This window comes from Scomber scombrus, chromosome 13 (assembly GCF_963691925.1).
Source record: "Scomber scombrus chromosome 13, fScoSco1.1, whole genome shotgun sequence".
NCBI lineage: Eukaryota > Metazoa > Chordata > Actinopteri > Scombriformes > Scombridae > Scomber > Scomber scombrus.
In genome coordinates this window covers 2,125,065-2,144,148 of record NC_084982.1, presented here as the reverse complement: position 1 = coordinate 2,144,148, position 19,084 = coordinate 2,125,065, and the positions used below count along the sequence as shown (strand labels likewise).

General features: G+C 41.9%; 2 protein-coding genes across 2 annotated transcripts; both read right to left on the bottom strand.

The window, feature by feature from the left end:
* Positions 1-5,295: 5,295 nt before the first annotated feature.
* On the bottom strand, positions 5,296-11,327 carry LOC133993309 (piggyBac transposable element-derived protein 4-like). The gene is made up of 3 exons (XM_062432225.1): positions 11,167-11,327; positions 8,687-10,507; positions 5,296-5,425 (listed from the first exon to the last, which is right to left on the bottom strand). Exons 1-3 carry the CDS (start codon positions 11,325-11,327, stop codon positions 5,296-5,298), a joined length of 2,112 nt encoding a protein of 703 aa, XP_062288209.1.
* Positions 11,328-13,427: 2,100 nt separating this feature from the next.
* Positions 13,428-16,946, bottom strand: LOC133993308 (uncharacterized). Its single transcript, XM_062432224.1, is given in 5 exon segments — positions 13,428-14,493; positions 14,495-15,546; positions 15,589-15,975; positions 16,101-16,211; positions 16,253-16,946. Coding segments are annotated over 5 exon segments (3,252 nt in total). The 3' UTR covers positions 13,428-13,485.
* Between the last annotated feature and the right edge of the window lie 2,138 nt (positions 16,947-19,084).

The window sequence follows — 19,084 nt, the reverse complement described above, 5'->3', positions numbered from 1 at the left end:
CGTATCCGGCCCGCGGGCCGCTAGTCGAATAGGCCTGCCCTAGGAAGTGTTCATTGATCTCTGGCTTTCCCTTTAAAGCCACACTTCTCACAATAATGGACATTTGCTCCTGGTGACTGATGTCAGTTGTACAGTCCAAGATGATGGAGAAGTACTTGGAGTCTCTCACTTCAGTCACTATTGCCTCCAGCATCTTGTCACTCACAACCTTTATCAGGTCACAGCCTTGCGGACGCGGACACAAGAGGGTGCGTTTGATGAAGTCTCCTGGTTGGCCGGTGATAGATTGATGTCAAACTGTCATTATAGCCCGTCCGAGAGGTTCATGCCAGGCTCGAATCAAACCCACCACTGATGATGTATGACGCATCGTCTCATTTGAGTTGCCTAATAAGAATTCAGAATATCATCAAAAGACGCAGGTGTCAAAGCTGTGTTGACAGGAAAGAGGCAGACTAGAAAACCGCAAAATCAACTGGGGCAGTGCAGGCGGGGCATCAAGGCCACTGTGGCCTCAGGGCAGATATTTTTTCTTCATACATACTTCATTTACAAACTCCCGGCCTTGATCAGTTAAAATCCGCTTGGGATATTCAAACTGATAGAAAAACTTGAATATGCACTGGGTCACTTCCTCTGCAGTTTTATTTTTTATGGCGTATGCCTGGGGCAATCAGTACACAGATGTACTGATTGCCTGTTGTGGTTGTTTTTAATTTTCGAGTCCATCCCAACAAGCTCAAATGGTGTGGTGACCTATAACAAAGAAAATATAACTCAACTCAATTTTCTCAATCTGTGTGATTTATAATGCCATAAAAACACGTTGTCATTTTTACATCATTTAAATGTTTATAGTGTATACTAGCATTAACAGACAATTTTATAAAAGAAAGGGAATGTTTTGTGAGATTGACCAAATCTGATGGGAAACATAGGTTCATACTGACCCACTGATTTATGTCCTCTGACATGCCAGGCCAGTAAAATCTTTTAGAAATGGCCTCTCGGGTCTTCTTCTGCCCACAGTGTGCACCTATGCTGCTGGCATGAAAGTCCACAAAAACTTGTTTGCCTCCTCTTGCCCACATAGGACTTTTGCCTTAAGTGACTGAGGCGTCCCTTTGTACCTCAAGTATTACAACTGGCCATCTGTAATAAGTCAAAGAAATCTGAGTTGTAAGCCATTGTACTGTATTAATGAAAGTGATAATATTGGAATCAGTTTCACTGTAACATTAATATAGAAATTGTATATGTTTTAATCAAAACTTTATTCAATTAAAAATGTATGTACAATAAAATGATTACTCAAACTCTACAGTTATCGGACACTGCCTACTGTTTGATGATCTTGGGCCTAGCACATAAGTTGAAAAAAACATTTTGATTGTATAATTTTAAGCAAACAATTTTGTTGAGGAGCTGAATAGACCTGGCGGGGTCAGCTCTATGTTCCCACATTTCTAACTTTCAAAATTAGGCCCTTATGTTCCCACATTACTTAGACTTTTACTTTTTTTCTCAATTTTAGGCCATATGTTCCCACAGGGTTAGGGTTATATTTTACAATTGCATCCATTACATTCACCCCCCAAAATTTTCCCCACACTCGTCCGGGTCTACGGCACCCAGTGTCACACATGAATTTTTTCGGCCCAAGTAGTAAACATACCCCAGTCTCCGGCATGATAGTCAGGCATCAGCAGATTGGATACAACTTCAACATTTAAATGTTTTAAATTTGTGAAATTTGAAAATTCGACTCCATAAGTCCCTGGTTATGCCAATGCTCAGAGCCCATGTGCCGTGCTGTATCAGATGGATTGGTCAATCCAATGAGGAGAAAAGCCTGGCCTACCTGATCTTGCGAGCGCAAAAAGACAGCCCAATCAGGACAGCGTTGTGCCTGCCCCAGTGCTTAATTTGTAAATTATTGCTCATGAGGGACTTTCACTGGTAGCCTCACAGAGGTACCAGGACACCCCACATGTCTGTGGGACAGAGGGCAGCGGGAACATAGGGTCTAAAAAGCCAAGTCTTTTAAAAAAAAAAGTTCTGCTCATATTACTTACTTTGGTGCCAAAAATGTTTTTCTTTCTGAAAACAAGGACAGACAGTGTTTCTTGTATCTTAAGTGCATAAATACTATATCCTTTTCAGGCGGAGGTACCTAGTTTTAAAACCATTTGTGCGCGTGTGCCTTTTTATTTTAAGACTTTTAAAGACCGTGGGGACTCTGCTTCGTGGGTCAAATACAAACTGGTGTATTTAAGTTGGACTATTTATGATGCCCACCGTAAAGGATTCATTAAACTCACCTTGCCCTTCAAAGCTCTTAGCCTTTTGGTGAAAATTACTTTTTTGGGTTTTTGAAAAACCAAGTGGGAAAGTTCTATCCTTTTTGAAAGACAGTATCTGCTCAAACAGAGTGGGATCCATAGCAAAAACAAATCGTACAGATAAAAAAAGTGTTTGTCAGGTTACAACCGAAATTATACATCCAATTCTGCACGCGTCTCATGTGTACATTTGACGCAAAATGTGTGCAGATTAGGATATGTGTGCAGAGTTGGATATGTCATACATCATCATTAGAATTCTAGTTTGAATATTTACTGTAGTCTCCTAGCAGCATGAGTGGAGTCTTTAAGCTCAGAGGACACTGGTGCTGGATGCATCTGAAAGATTGTTGCAGATCTTTTATGTATGTACTTTTTTTTATAGAAATGTTAGCATGGACAAGTAAGCTTTCAGACAATGTAAATATAGTAATCTATTATATCAGATGAGTGCTTCCTTGTAATAAGGACTTGTTGATTATAATTACAGCTGTTGACACCGTGACACTCCACACCATCAACATGCACAAACATACACAGACACTGAATACCTTTGATAGACTTTGACGTAGTAGAGCCGTTCTGTCACCGAACAAAATCACTCCTGCTGTGTAGTGGTTCAGCAAGTAGATGCTGTCCACCACATTGAATTTGCAGGCACTACTATGAAATAGGCCTTGAATTATCTGATAAACACAACATGACAATTGTTTGATTTAGATACAGTAATAACTTAACAAGCATATGTGTGAGAGAGAGAATGCATGTCTATGACCGTGTATTAGAGATGAATACAGAGTCAGATAAAAAGGAAGAAGGAGACTGTGTGTGTGTGTGTGTGTGTGTGTGTGTGTGTGTGTGTGTGTGTGTGTGTGTGTGTGTGTGTGTGTGTGTGTGTGTGTGTGTGTGTGTGTGTAGCTCAGTGTGCATGCATGCACATCATTTTGTAGTTAGTTAGGAGACAGTTACAAATGACAGTCAGACAAGTAATGAGAGTGAGAAGTTTAAACATGCAGACACCTACCTTTCCTGTCAACCAGAGGTGTGGTCGTAGTGAACATAGCTCACTGTGATGAATACAGATGTTGCGATCCTTAATTTGTGAGGGAAGTACTGACACAACCACCTCTGTCACCTTCCTTTCCCACAGTAAGGTTAACTGAAAATGAGGATTTAAGTGTAAATCAATGCCTGGTGTTCAATATTGGCATTCTGTAAATGACTAAATAAGGCAAGTTACTCCTAATTGAAGCTTTGTTTCAGTAAAACAGCACCATAATAGCTATATACATTTAATGTTTAGCTGTAAACACTTACAGTAGAAGAGCAAAAAACACTTTTTCACACCTCTTGAGGACAGGTGCTTTGGAGAAGAACCAAGGTCACCAACATAGTAATAGAGAGATCCTGCGTACTGACACTTGGTATTGAATGGATTATTTATTGAGCAACGTTTTGGTCAAGCAAATAATCAATTGCATGAACACTTAACATCTTTTTAATGTTGTGATTATACTGACATCCTTGACAGACTATAAAATATCTTTAACAGGCTTCTCATACACATTAAGCTACACTGTAAAAAAAAAAAAAAAAAACTTAAAAAAACGGTAATTTTCCAGCAGCTGGGGCGCCAGAAAAATATTGTGAAATAACGGAAAATTACTTTCTCATAAAAATACATGTTTTTTCCATAATTAAAATACAGTTTTTAGTTGTAATTTTAACAAGATTTTGCCTCATTTTAAAAACGTTTTCACATTTTAAAACAATTAAATTACCTAAAAATATGGTAAGTAAATGCTGGATTACGAATAATAATGCTTAAATTTACAGAAATGTGCTGTTTTTAATTGGTTTAATGACATTATTTTATGTAAAGAAGTTGTATAATAATTTGTGTTTGATGTAATAAAACAGTATATGACACAAAAATAATGTGATTCATCTTTCAAAATATATCAAACAACTGTAGAAAAACTAGATATTGGGTTTAAAATTGCAAGAATTTACCATTTTTAGATCATATCAAATGTTATTTTACGTTGTTTTTAACGTTTAATTACAAACATTTTACGTTTTAAAACAATTAAGTTACCCATAAAGATGGTAAATTAACATTGTAATATGAATAATAATGCTTAAATTTACAGAAATGTGCTGTTATTAGTTGGTTTTAATGGCATTGTTTTATGTAAAAAAAAAAACTGTATATTACTTTATATTAGATGTAATATAACAGAATACAACACAATAATTTGATTAATCTTTCAAAACATGCCAAAAAGACTTAACTCCACGTTGGGTGTACATTTTTTTCCTTTTACATTAATTTCCTGAATATTTAAAAGGACGTTCAACTAAAAATTCCTCACCTAATAACACCAGAATTATTTTTATTTTAAATGGTTTAAACTGTTTTTTGGCCAGTGGGAAAAGGGGCTTAAATGAATTGTTGTACTCAAATGAGAGGTAACAGGTAACCATTATTATAGCAATATGGCTCTGAAACAACTGATTTGGAAATGAAAGAAAAGTTTTAAAAAAAAAGTTGAGTTACCAATTCAGTGTTATTTCTATCCAAGGTATCCATAACTTGGTCAAGTCACTGTACTGTACATCCACAACATGGATTACAAGCCTACATTAAACCTCACTGTAAATTAATCCACACTATCCAAGTCATCCATAACCTGGTCAAGTGACCATACATTCAAAACATTGATAACAAACTTAGTCAAACCTCACTGTAAATGAATACACACTCTATCCAAGTCATCCATAACCTGGTCAAGTAACCATAAATCCACAACATTGATTACAGACTTTTTCAAACCTCATTAGAACATTGATAACAAAGCTACATAACAAATAGCTTACATGAAACCTTACTTGACATTAATCCACAATAGTCTGTGACTTAGACAAAGTATCCATAACTTGTGAGCACTTCTTATTCCCTCCACTCGTAGTCTGCAATTTTGGTGATGAGTGTGAGAACCTTTGGACTGACGGCAAGTTGTTTTTTGGTGGCGTTCCGCTCCACTTTTGATCCCTTGTCTGGATTTATCTTGAAGAGGCACCTGTCAAATGAAAAAAAAAACAACTTTAGTAAGTGTGGACTGTACTGTAATGTAATGTTGTCATACATTTGCAAAAAAGTTACACAACAGTGTAGACAGAGCTTGCTTGTGAAAGAGTATTTGGACATACAGGAACTGTGGAACAGTGATGATGTCACTGAAAAAGTTTTATCACAGTCTTTAAAGGGGCAATGCACTACCTCTCTTCTTGAAATGTGAGATTTTAGGTGACAGAGAAGGTCTTTAAGGTCGATCAACTGTTTCTGACAATGTGGAAGCTGACATAGAAAGGGTGCCTGCAAAGTTTGAGACTGTGACACGGTAGATGACCGCCGATGATGGCGGTAAACATGACATTTAAAAGCAATTGTAATTTCTGAACCGAAACTTACAACTTTCCATACAACATGCATACTGATAATGTGGCTCATTTTTATGAAGCCCTTGATGCATCACGTACCCTTTTAGGGTATTCACTGAAGCACCACAACTATGACAGGTGTAATGTTTTGACATCCTTAACTGCAGTGCAGTACTCACTTTTTCAGTTTACTCCATGAAATCAACTCATCATTTATCTGCATAGAGAAAGAAAAAAATAAAAACACATTTATGAAACATGAAATTTGCCAAAATCAAAATAAATGCTATTGACTGTGAAATAGTTAACCTAAACTGTGTTCGCCAATCTCCCCTCAATTAACTAAAATATGACCATTAGCTTATCCTTTACATATTTTTCAGTATTGTTTGAATTTCATGTTGACCAGTGACTAGTGTTGCACCAAAATGAAGATTTGAAAAACCTTGAAAAAGGCAAGAGGAAGATCAAAATATTTGTTTTAAGAAAGAGTAACTGGTTGAAATAAACCATTACCAAATCTCAGTATCATTTATAAAATATCTGTTCTCTCTTCTTTGGAAGAAAGTACACTTAAAATGGCTCTGAGCACTCGTGAAAAGAAAGGAACAGGTGGGGGCTAGAAGAGTTTTTTTTTTTTTTTTTTTTTTGCAATAGTGGATTATTGACATTAGAAAAAAATTCAAAACCAGATATTGAAAAGTTACATAAAATTAAGCTTCCTATTCTAGCCAAAAATCATGCCATTTCAAGTCATACAGTGGAAGTTATGGACAAAAAAACTAGTGAAAATGTATCTGTTCATTGTTGCAGCTCTAAACAACTGTTCATCTTTTTCTCCGCCTGTGTCAGTTAGTTCGCAAAAGCAAACGCAATGGCAAGCTAAAGTTAGTAGCTGGTCTGGCTGAATACTACAGTAAATGCAGCTGGCAGACGCCGGCGGCCATGCTTTTGGCATCATAGTTAGCTAACATTTCAATTGACAACATGCCGGCGTATTCTGTGCCTTTTGCGGAGTGAGTAAACTCAGAGGCATGGTGGTAAATAAAACTAATGCTACTCAGCTTCAGTTTGATACTTGCCGTCTACCGTCGTCCTTCCTCGAGCCTCGACGTTAGCTGCTGTCCGCACAAAGTTCTGTCGGGCGAGCAGGAAGTCTGGAACCGCAACCGCGGCGCGTTGGTTGTTGATCTTGCTCAAGTCAAGTGTCACGTCGAAACAGACAGTTTCTGACCAACCCAAACGGGAACCGCGCTTTTTTTAAATTTTTTTTTAACTTTATTCACAGAAATGTCCAGAACAATACTGTTGTGCCAGGGAAGAAAAAAAATGCTTTATTGAAAGCATTTAATTGCAGCTCACTTAGTGCTGATGCTGCATCAGTTCAAGTCCAACTCTTTATTATTCACCCTCTCAAGCTTTCCCCTTTCCCTGTGTCTCTTTAGATGTCCTTTCAAAATAAATATAATTTATTAATATAATGTTACCATCTAGAAATGAGAGTAATTGTATTTATTTTCAATGAAAATATTAGTCAAATAACAAAGAAATGATAGTAAAATTACAAATTTTTACTATTAATTCCTCAGTAATTTTTTTTCCTCTTTTTTAGGGTTTTAAAGTTGAATTTTACAGTTTATTCCCTTAAATAACAGACAAATATTTGTGAATTTACGATACATTTGTGAATGTATTTTAACAATAAATATATGTATTTCTAATGGGGTTTTTTTGTAAAAGAACAGAAATATAGTGTATTTTCACAGTTAGTTATTTAATGTTATTTTACATTTGACATGTAAAAACACAGTCTATTTTTGTAAATTAAATGTTATTTTAAAAATACAGAAAAAATCTGTAAAATAGACAGTAAAATTCTGTTATATTACAATTTTTTTTTACAGTGTAATACAATATAAGTCTATGATGTGAAATGTGAGCTTCTATAGGACTTATTCTATTCCATCATCATTGTCTCTCCCTAGGACAATGAAGAGGAAATGGAACCTGTCATTTACCTAGTCATCTGTTTCATGTCCTTTATCCTATACCTATCACTTAACCTGTTTAACCCTCACCATATTTTCAGAAGAAAAACGCCTAAAAGACATACCCAAAGTAAATGAAGAATTGCTTCACAATTATAAGGTTCATGTGCATTTCCTTGGTGTCTGGGGACATCTAGGGACCTCAAGGAATGTATTCCCAGTGTCAGAAATAGTGTGTCTGTTATTATACCTGAGTAAATTTGAATAAAGCAAAGGAGAAATGGGAAATGTCTATCCTCGCCTATTTTTTTCCCCCTATTTGACAGAGGATAACACCATGCTAACACTAATAAAATGCACACAGATGCCACTGATCACCTTCAGCAACTCCTTGACTACACATGTACCACATTTGATAGAATTTGAGCAAAGGGCAACGCCTCCACAAAGGTTTTAGTAAGGATAGGACCAGGCGGACATTCATTTGGCACAGTTTGGCACAGTTTGGCACCAAAGTGTGCCAAATAGGTTATTTTCCACTTCCAAAGGAAACTGGCTGAAAAATACAACATATGTCCATTACAGGAGTCTATTGCCATTTACTGGAGCTGTTGAATATGAAATTTACCTTGTGGCCCATCAACTACTACCATTGTGTATAGTATATAGTATATAGTATAAAATCAAATTTAAAAAAAACAACTAAACTTGTATCATTTTGTCTCCAAATGGAGTAATTTTATTATGAAAATGTAACAAGATAAACATCAATGAAAATCCTGTAAACTATGTACAAATATAAAAAAAAAAACAATGAAGTGAAAGTGAAAAAGCACACAAAAAAATAAAAATAAAAACACAGTAACAGGAACATTCCTGAGGTATGCACTGCTGTGATTTCAAAGTTTTCACCTCCTAACATGGTAGTCTTTGAAGCAGTTCCGGCTTGAGGTGAAACACAAAGCAACATCACACTTGCTGCAGTACACCGGTGTCTTCACCTTTCTCCCTTGGTCCTTGCACACCACACAGACCCTCCGCTGGTCAGTGGCAGTTTGTCCAAAGTACATGGGCATACAGGTGGTGCTGAGAGTGGGGCGGGGGGCAGCAGCAGCAACTGCAGCTTGGGCCTCATCAACCATCTCCCTCATTAGGACCTCCCTGAATCTTTTGTGGCGCATGGGAGTCTCTCCTCGTTCGATGGCCAAAAGCTTGAAGAGGATGTAGGAATTGACTACCGCAATATCCATAAAATGGTAGAAGAAGGTCTTGTACCATTTCATCGTCTTCCCTCGAACAGAGTAATATTGGATCATGGCATCTGACAGGTCCACCCCTCCCATGTACTTGTTATAGTCTCTGATTGCATCAGGAACAGGAATGTTTTTATTGCGCCACTGTCCATCCTCCTTTACTCTCCTGCGTGTGGAGTCTCCACTGTATGCCTTGTGGAAACTGCTGCACACCGTCACATCCTTGGTGTCCTTCCACTTGACAAAGAGGAGGTTGTCCTTCCGCAGCCACCTCATGTCTCCCCTCTCAGCCTTCTTTGGTAACTCGTTGATTTGAGTTTTAGGAAAGCCAATGCGAGTCTGACGGATGGTTCCACAAGCTGATGTGCAATTGGTGGCAAGTTGCTGAAAAAGTGCTGGACTTGTGTAAAAGTTGTCCACGTACAGGTGGTAACCTTTTCCCAGCAGTGTGAAGTTCATTAGGTCCATTACTGATGTGAAACTGAGACCCTCCCCCTGAACATTGGCAGTTTTTCCTTGGTAAACAAAGAAATTCCACGTATATCCAGAAGAGGATTCAGCCAACACAAACAGTTTGTATCCAAACTTGGTTGGCTTGTCTCGCATGAACTGCCTGAAGCCAATTCTAGCTTTACTTGCCACCATACGCTCATCAATACTTATTTCCCTGCATGGCTGGAAGAGTGACTTGCAAGCAGTGACAATCTGGCTGTAGAGGGGTTTGATTTTGAATAGCCGGTCGTACTCAGGTGTTCCCTTCTTTTTCTGATTTTCTTCATCCTCTTCGATGTCACATAGATGAAGGGACCAAAAAATTGCTTCAAATGTGTCTCTGGTCATGCAGCTCCGTGGAAATGTGAAATTGTAGGGCCACTCTCTTCTCCACATGTCTGCCCTTGAATGTACGTGGACCATCCCAGAATACAGTATTATAGCCAAAAATATGAAGAAGTTCTGAACTGTAACGGGAGACCATTTGAAATGCATACCTGATGCTTTTCTTCTGGCTGCATTGTCATTTGTATTGTTGATAATTGTGTGAATGGTGCTGGAGCTGAAGAAAAGCTTGAACAGGCTCAATGGTGACCATGCCACTGTCCTGTCAATCCTGGGACCTGGTGGATGCTTTGGCTGAAACTTTGGCAGTGGTGGCTCCACATCTGGCTCTTCTGGATTACACCAGCGATCACCACGTCCAGAGGTAGCCTGCTTTGGCTGCTTACTGGAAGGCCCACGTCGTCTCTGCTGACCCTTCTTTGACTGTGATGGAGGGGTGGGGGCTGGGGCAGGGGAGGGTGACACTTTCTGTGATCTGCATGTCGTGTATCTTGAGGAAGCAGAACTGCGCCTTGTCTTCCTTGCCGGTGGCACATACTCCTCATCTTCATCATCCTCACTAGAAAGAGGAGATGAAGCTTCAGCTGGAGGGCTGGGGGGCTGCAGTGCTGCTGGTGCCAGATGGACCTGGGGTCTCATCCTCCTGGCTTTGGAGACAAATGGAGATAAATAATGAGAATCATTCAACAGAACAATACATCTGCCCAATTCATCATAACGTGTTTAGCCTAAAGAGATCAATCTTGAGCTACTATGTACAAATAGTGATTGAATAACACAAGCCCCACTTTTAGCTATTATCAAATGTCTGCACATGTGGGACTAATGCCAGGTTGTAAAGGTATTCAGGCTATCTGATAATAGTAACAGAATCACTAACATGAAATAAATAAGTAAAAATATCAGATTTGGTGAAAAGTCAGACTTGAAAAGAAAACTAGGCATGCGCCGCCATTTTGTCTTTGTCCCTTTACACAGATCAGCTGTTACAGTGAGAGTGTAGGCAAAATAAAACATGAATGTTTTCAGGTTGATAATAGTAATGTGATTATAATCTGATAAAAGATTATTATAATAATAGTAACAGAATCACTAAATATCAGATTTTGTGAAAAACATACGGACAAAACGCAAGTACAACAGAAAACAAAACTTCAAAGTTGGCGCCGCCATTTTGTGGCTCAGCTGGCGCGGATCAGCTGGCGCTATTGTTTGAAAAGGTGAAATAAAACCAAAATCATCAATCATGGCGACAAAAATGTCGCTATTGCCTGTAAATGTATAAGAAAAACAATAACTTACTCATAAACTGGATCCCGGTTCAGCAGTAAATATGTGTCCTCCTCTTCTTCATATTCAGAGCAGCTGCTATCAGATGAGTCTGTGACCTCGACATCACTTCTGTTCTGGATGGCTTCCAAGGCCTCCAGTATTGTGTATCTTTTTTTTTGCTTCTCAGCCATTGTAAAACTAACTAAATGTCTTTCAGATACAAATGCTGAATGAGGCTCGTGCGTAATGCGTATTGACGCTTGTATCAGCAGGGGGTTACGCAGCGAATGATCTTCAATTTTTACCTGGATTATTTATAGTCTGATAGGAGTGTGACATCTCGTTGGAAAGCTCGCGATAAGTAGAATATCACTGCAGTGTGATTGACTCTGAAATACCAACACACGACCAGTAGGTGGAAGCAAAAGACCGTGTTTGAAATCGAGCAGTGAGGATGCAGTTTCTGCAATATACGTCACCAGGGTGTCCATTTTGAACATAGCACGGTGCGAATAGACTCAAAATGACAAAGAAAGGGTAAGGAAACAATATTAGTCGCTTTTGATGACAATTGCTTTGTTATTTGATAGAATATTGAGACATAAACCCAGAATTTCACATTTTGACGATAAAATGCAAAATTTAGCTGCGTCTTTGCTACGGGGCTGACATGAGCTGGTTAGGTCGGATAATGTTTTGTTTGGTATCAGCAGAAAGATCAGCTTCTATAGTTTAATTCTATACCTAACATGACTGAGTAGAGCAAGCGGATATATGTGTACTGCTGCGTTTCATTTCGACTGTCCCTTATATTCACAGAGCTGTTATTTTTTTAGTTAATTGTTTAAATTATTGCCAAACAAACTGTGTTTGAGAAAAATACACTTGGACTGTTGTTTTGGTAGAGTTGAAGCCTCATCTTTTGGAAACATTTGGAAAAAAAAACCACTACAGCGTTTTATTAACTTTTTATAGGCAGTAAACTGTTGTAGCGCTCGCCCGACCCGGTACCGGGTCCGTCGGATCAAACAGGTTAAGAGTTAACTACATTCACCTGTGCATCTTCATCCCGGTGTTCATGCTCCACTTTTGTTTTCTTCACATGCACTTGTGCACCTTCACCTTGTTGATCTTGCGCCACTTTTGTTTTATTCTTTTATTCTATACTGCAGGTCTCAGGTATTTCTTTTTACAGAGGATGTTATGTTTGACCAACCCAAACCAGAGTTCAACGTGGCAGTTGCTATCCCTCGTTTTGTTTGTTCCTGTTGTTCCTGTGGTGGGACTTTGTCTGTGCCTTGACAGATCACCAAGCAGTACACCACTCCACAATGGAAATATCGCCATGTATGTCTTCGGCAACACATCAATTATCCCTGGGCAGTGGTAATGATTGTGAACTTATGCCGCTTCATCAGAAAGGACGTCACATGTGGATTGTTCCCTTCTAAGGTCAAAGGCTTGAGTGAATAGTGACCTTTGAAGAATGCCTTTAGAAGATACATCACTGGTGCTGTCCCCCTCTTGTGAATCTGCAGTGTCTTCCATCGCCATGTCTCGACTGTGTAAAATACAGTTACCTACAGATACCTTCCACTGGCTTTGACCACTTCTGTGTGCTGTTCTGCATCAAAAAGCACACACATATGGTAGAAAACCTCAAGGGCTTCTGGCAAGCTGGTCCTGTTCAGGAGGTAAGCAAAACTGAATGTTGCATACTCCTGCAAGCCTGTCCCTGGTTTTCTTACCTAAAGCCTGGGACACAGACTTCATTATGTGTGCCGAACACAAATGGAGCACTGTGAAATTTTAAATTTCTGCACATTTTCCTGACACAATTTGAAATGCTCTGTTCAGGTATGTTGACACATTTTCATGATTTTCTTTTTTTTTGTTCGGGTACTTTCTGAACCACCCCACCTGTAGAGTCAAGGTAGAGGGTGGTGGGTGATGGTCCTCTCAAATGTGCTGCTAAAGTAGAGTAGATCTGAGGTGAGAGGTGAACGTTTTGCTGTGGGATGAGTTTCGGCTTTACGGAGTCCTTTAATTAACATACGGATGTGAGAGTGGGAAAAGCTGGGACATGGAGCTCCGGATGACAGTTTAATAATAAAGTTGATTCCGCTGAGCTATGCTTGGATAGTGGTTGTTTTTTCTTGAGAATGGAGTGGGCGTACGAAATGAAACTAGAAATGGTAAGGACGTCGAGTGATGGAAACGGGAGACGGTGTGTAGTATGAAAGGTTTTAAAACAGTTCCACCCTGTCAGGTAGGATGACAGGGTTCGGGGTGCAAGGCTGTCGAGGATGGCGTCCTGTGATGTCCGTATGAGGTGTTCCAGTCGAGGATTTATGGGAAGATTGTGGCTGAAAACCGTGGGACCTGCGTCGGGAGTTGATCGGCTGCTGGTGATAAGAGTCTGAATTTCTGGAACGAAAAACGAGAGAGTGAATCAGCGATAGTGTTTTTGTAGCCGGGTATGTGGTGTGCTTGCATGGTGAACTGGTGTTGAGCTGACACAAGGGTGAGTTTACGCATGAAGGGCATGATGTCTATGGTACGTGAACGTCCTTTATTAATGATGTCTACGACTGCAGTGTTATCAGTATGTATGGCTATATTCAGTGTTGACCACTCGTGCCCCCAAAGGATAGCAGCGACGATGATCGGGTACATTTCGTATAGAGCGGATGAAGGTGTCAGGGATGAAAACTCGGGAGGCCATGCGGCGGAAAACCATCTGCCTCCGAAGTAGCCGCCAAAGCCGATGGACGGGGCTGCATCCGTGTACAAGTCTATGTCTCCGGGCCTGGAGACATAGTCCTTATAAAAGAAAGAAACGCTGTTCCAATCTAACAGGAAATGATGCCACAGTTGTAACTCCATCCGACAACCGTCATTCAAGGTGATATGGTCGTGGAGGGATGGGATGGTGGCGGATACTGATAGGAGATGCGACAGGAAGGCCCGGCCTTGGGGAATGATACGGATGGCATAGTTAAGGTGGCCCAGCAGGGAAAGCAGCTGCTGTTTCGTACACTGGGGGGCCAGGAGGAAGTTGGAGATGAGGAGACAAATCCTGTGGAGTTTGTCTGTAGGTAGGGATGCTTGGAGTAAAACTGTATCTAAATTTATGCCGAGGAATTCGAGGGAAGTGCTTGGACCCTGCGTTTTCTCTGGAGAGAGAGGGACCCCGAGGTCGCAGAATGCTGCGGTCAGGGTAGTGAGGCCGTGGGCGGGGGGAGAGAACGGAGGTGTGACGGTGAGGAAGTCGTCGAGTAGGTGAACGACGTACGGGAGTTTACAATTATTAATCAGGATCCAGCACAGAGCCTCGGACAAGGAGTCGAAAATTTTTTGGGCTGCTTTTACACCCGAAAGTCAGGCGGACTGCGAAATAATAAGCACCCTTCCAGGAAACACCAAATAGATGCCAGTATTCGGGGTGGATGGGGAGGACTTTGAATGCGCTTTTAATGTCTGCTTTGGACAGCCAAGCACCTTGACCTGCGAGCCGGATCAGGGAAATTGCGTGGTCGATTGTGGCGTACTGCATAGAAAAGTCCGGACTGGGGATGAGGCTATTAATGCTTGGGACGGTGGAGCCGTGAGGGGAAGAGAGGTCGATGACGAGTCTCTTTTTACCGGAGTATTTTCTTGTAGCTATACCTATTGGGTTGATCCTAACTAAGGGGAAAGGTGGGCTGGAGAAGGGGCCGATCATAAACCTATTATGTACTTCGTCGGTCAGAAGCGCGTCGACCGAGTCCGGTTCTGACGTGGCTGACTGGAGATTTTTACAGTGGTAAGAAGAGACGGGCATGACCTGTAAACCGGGATGAAAACCATATGTAAAACCGTGGATGAGGTAATCCACAAACTGGCGGTCTGGGTGGTTATATAAACTACTAGCCAGGGCGGGGATGTTAATGGGAGTGTCCAAGTACTCACAAGATGGCTGCTTCGTGGGGTTATGGGGACATGTTATTCTGGCGTGAGCCCCGCCGAAGAAGGAGCAGGTGTGGAGGACACGACAGGCCGATGCGTTGCAGCCAAGGTCATTAAAATTATTGCACACCATCCGACCGCCCTGGAACAGCGTAGGTCTTCCCCTTCTGTCCAGGCCTTTGGAAAAGGGGCCGGGGGCGGTCGAACGGCTATCGGCTGGTTTAGGAGGGATGGAAAGCGGAGGGGCTACGGAAGGCAAGCTGAAGGTGGCGGGCTTTGGTCTCTGAACTGTCAGAGGTCTTGGCAAAGGGGCGGCGAGTGTGCATGCCGTGGCCGGGTGGGATGGGGCGCCGCATATTTCACAATTAAGGGAAGAGCGGGCCGCGAAGACACGGCAGTACAACTCGCTATCCAGTGTACCCAAGTATGTCCCCTGATTAAACTGGCTAAGTCTGCCTGCTGCTTGGGATGCAAAGAGGAGATGGTAGGTCTAAAACCCGTTACCTCCGAACCGCAGTGAAAGTTCAAGGATGGACGACAAATATTCGTCCAGCTCTGACCTGCGGTCAGGGAAAGATGTGCATAGAACATCACGATATAGTGAAAACGTGAACGCAAATTCTATAGGAGTGAGCTCCTTAGAGCGGGAAGGTGGTTGCTTTATTTCTACAGGGCCTATGGAAGTTTGCAGCTCCCTGGAGAGGTGGGAAGTGCTCGTGGAGGGGAGAAGGAGAAGTGCAAGGTCAACATAATTACCAGCCAGGATCTGTTGCCTAAGTGCGGTGGGAACGGGGGAAGGTTGGGCGGGTGTGGCTGCGCGGGCTGGAGGCAAGGCAGTGGCAAGGGTATAGCTATGAGGTGGGAGAATGTAACCAGGAACTGTACCGTAACCTGCTGTAGAGGGAAGAAGTGGGTTAGTGGCAACCTGAGAAAAATAAGGCACTTGTGGGATATGGGGAAGGGGGGGGGTAAGGGTAGGGGTAGGGGTAGGGAAAGGAAGAAAGAGCAGGAAATACGGGTGGTTGACCAGAAACACCCCCGGGGCCGTGAGCCGCCAGTGTGGGAGCCGTCGGGGCTGAGGTGGAAGCCGTGGAGGCCGCTGGAGGAGGGACAGAATATGTAGGAACCTGAGGAGAAAAGAGAGGGGGATGAAGGGATGCATGTGCACGGGGTGGCAGTGAATATTGCTGGTGAGTGGAGGAATGAAACGGCCCTGGTTCGGTGAGAGCAGGCGTGGGTTGCGAAGTGCACAGGCTCATAAGGGGAGCAGCTGTGGCAGGCTGCCGTGTGATGACGTCGTTGACGTCACCGCGTGCATGTCGCCGGGATCCCGGAAGTGGCTGGGGGTTGTGGTGAGTGAGGCCGGTGTGCTGCTGCGAGACGGTGAAGAGTTTGAAAAGTGCCGACTTGCGGTCCGAGTTGCTGAAACGGATGTTCATGCGTTTGAGCTCCTGCTTCAGGCGGACGACTGTCCAGGCCGAAGCAGTGGGAGCCGGGAGACGGTCGGGAAGCTGGCGGCGGAGTGGTGGCTGGTCGCGGTGACTTCTCCGACGGCCCGGGCTCCGGGACCTCGAGCGGGGTGGAGAGGTGCGGCGGTGGGGAACGGCGTCCCTAGAACACCGTCGGCGGGATCGTCCCCTGGAGTCGCTGCTAGGTGTATCCCATATGACTGAAGCGGTGGTCGTGGAAGAGGGACTTGAGCCCCTGGGACGGTTTGAGCCCCGGGGACCTGGGACAGCTACGCGCTGCCGAGGTCGCCAAAATGACTGGACTCCAGGTGATGGGATCCGGACCGGGAGAGCCGACTGGGTGGCGAGTAAGTCGTCGTCGTCGGAGGCATGCAGGCTGATCTCTGAATCCATGGTACGCTAAGGTAAGACGGTATTCGGATTGAGACGAAGGGGGATAGCTGATAGGGTGTGACTTAAGTACTGCTTGAGAGGAAATTGAGAGGGTATGGGGCGTGGTCTCTGTTCCTGAAGTTTGTTATAAAACTCCATTTCGTAACATTGCAGAGTAGCAGGTGCTGACACCACTTCTTAGAGCTTTGGCAATCTTTCCTCTGCGCAGGTATTTTGCTGGCCTAAATCGTTTTTGACTTTTCAGGTGAGTAACTTCACCGCAGCATCACTTTAAAGGATATACTTTTAGTCCCTGATTTTGGACTGCCTTTTCTATAAAAACTGTAGACCACCTTGCATTCATTGAATGTGCATTTTGCGGAGGCACAGAAATATGGACAATTTTTTTCTGCTTTTAGTTGCTTTCACATGCTGGTACTTAAATACAAGTGTACAGCATGGATTCTGTTTTTGAAATTCATGGTAGAATACATCAGTCCATGGGGGGCTGAATTGCTTTTCTCCATGTTTGGGTTTTATTGTGTTCCATACTTGTGTTTTTATTCTGATTTTGAATGCTTTTGGCCTTGCTTTGCATTTCCTGTAGTCAGGTGGATTTTTGGGTTTTGTGTGTGTGTTTTGTTTTCCTTTCCCTTCCTCAGCAGTCTTCCGTGCTTTTCTTCCATTCCCTTTATCCCTTTTAGAACTTTGTTCCTTCAGACTTTCCCTTTATTTTCCGTCACTTTTACAACTCTGTTCTCTATCTCTCTCATTGTCTTCACTCCCTAAATACGAGAATATCCAAAAAATAATGCATAAAAAAAATGACATTTCTATTCCACAAATATCTTAATTTAAAGTTAACTATTTCAATTTCATGATCATTTAGATTACCAATAGACAATCTGCTGCTTCACTGAAGCACATGGTGGTGGCTATGCTACCAATATCAGGTTAAATAGTGACTAATTATATTCTAAAGCACATAATCACAGATGATTTCTACATGCTAAGAATATTTAATTTTTAATGGTAACTTACCTGCTTGTAACACCTCTGTGCGGACTCCTTGTCTGTTTTGCTGCCATGTTACGCTTAACCACTTCTGCAGACCTTTCTGATTACTCTTAAACACAGCAAGTGTCACAGAAGACCACTGCTCTCTTGTCACAACACCAAATCTGTGACTAATGAAATTCTGGATAATGAAATCCTTTCCTCCGGCCTGTGGCCACAGGTCCTTTGTTTTGTTTTTTTCTGACCTTGTTTAAAACGACCCATCATCAATTTCCATACCCTCCATGTGCTGGATTCAGTTCCTATGCCATGTGCTATAGCTTCTTCTTCAAGAACATTATGTCATTGTAAATCAAGCTCATGTTCGCCACCTAGTGGTCCTCAGGATTTGAAATAACCAGAATTGTTGACAGGGATCCTAGCAGCTAAGAGGATATAACCTCATGGTTAAAGTGTATTTGCGTTTTACCACAACTATTTCTTAGCCATATTATTATGTCTTTTCAATAGAGGCATTTGCAGCCAAAATGAAGGTAACTGTGATGTAGGCCGACCCAAGTGGTTTGGTGAAATAGGAGGCAGGTGATATATTTACAAAAAAGTGCCTCCATGGTACACGTGTAACCGAAAATATAGGTATAAAAAGAAAAGAAAAGGAAATAGTTAACTGGTCTTAACTAATCATAACTCAACTCATAACGAACTGAAACTAAGTTAAAGTCAAATGCACACAGCTACACTGACAAAAAAACAACCCAGAACAGCTCCAAAGCCACTGCCTTTAAAGATCCCTCCATCAGCCGGCCCTCAGATTGAAGCTGGACTGTACTACTCCTCAGATAAGTCCTGAGCCTCTCCTGTAAGTAAGTATGAAAACATTATAACTCACAGCTTCCTAACAACCCCCAAATGAAATCCCTTACTACAATCCTCAAACAGCACATAACTTAGATAACAATACACCCACCACCCCTCTACATGATTCAACCCCAGTGACATCACTAATGATGTCACCAGGCTATAAATCCAGGCAACCATAGGCTGCCTCCTCCCTATGTCTCCTGAGCACATGGTGAGTATGGTGAGTAACAGAAGGAAATACTGAAATGATTTTAAACTGAACCTTAACTTAATATAAGTGT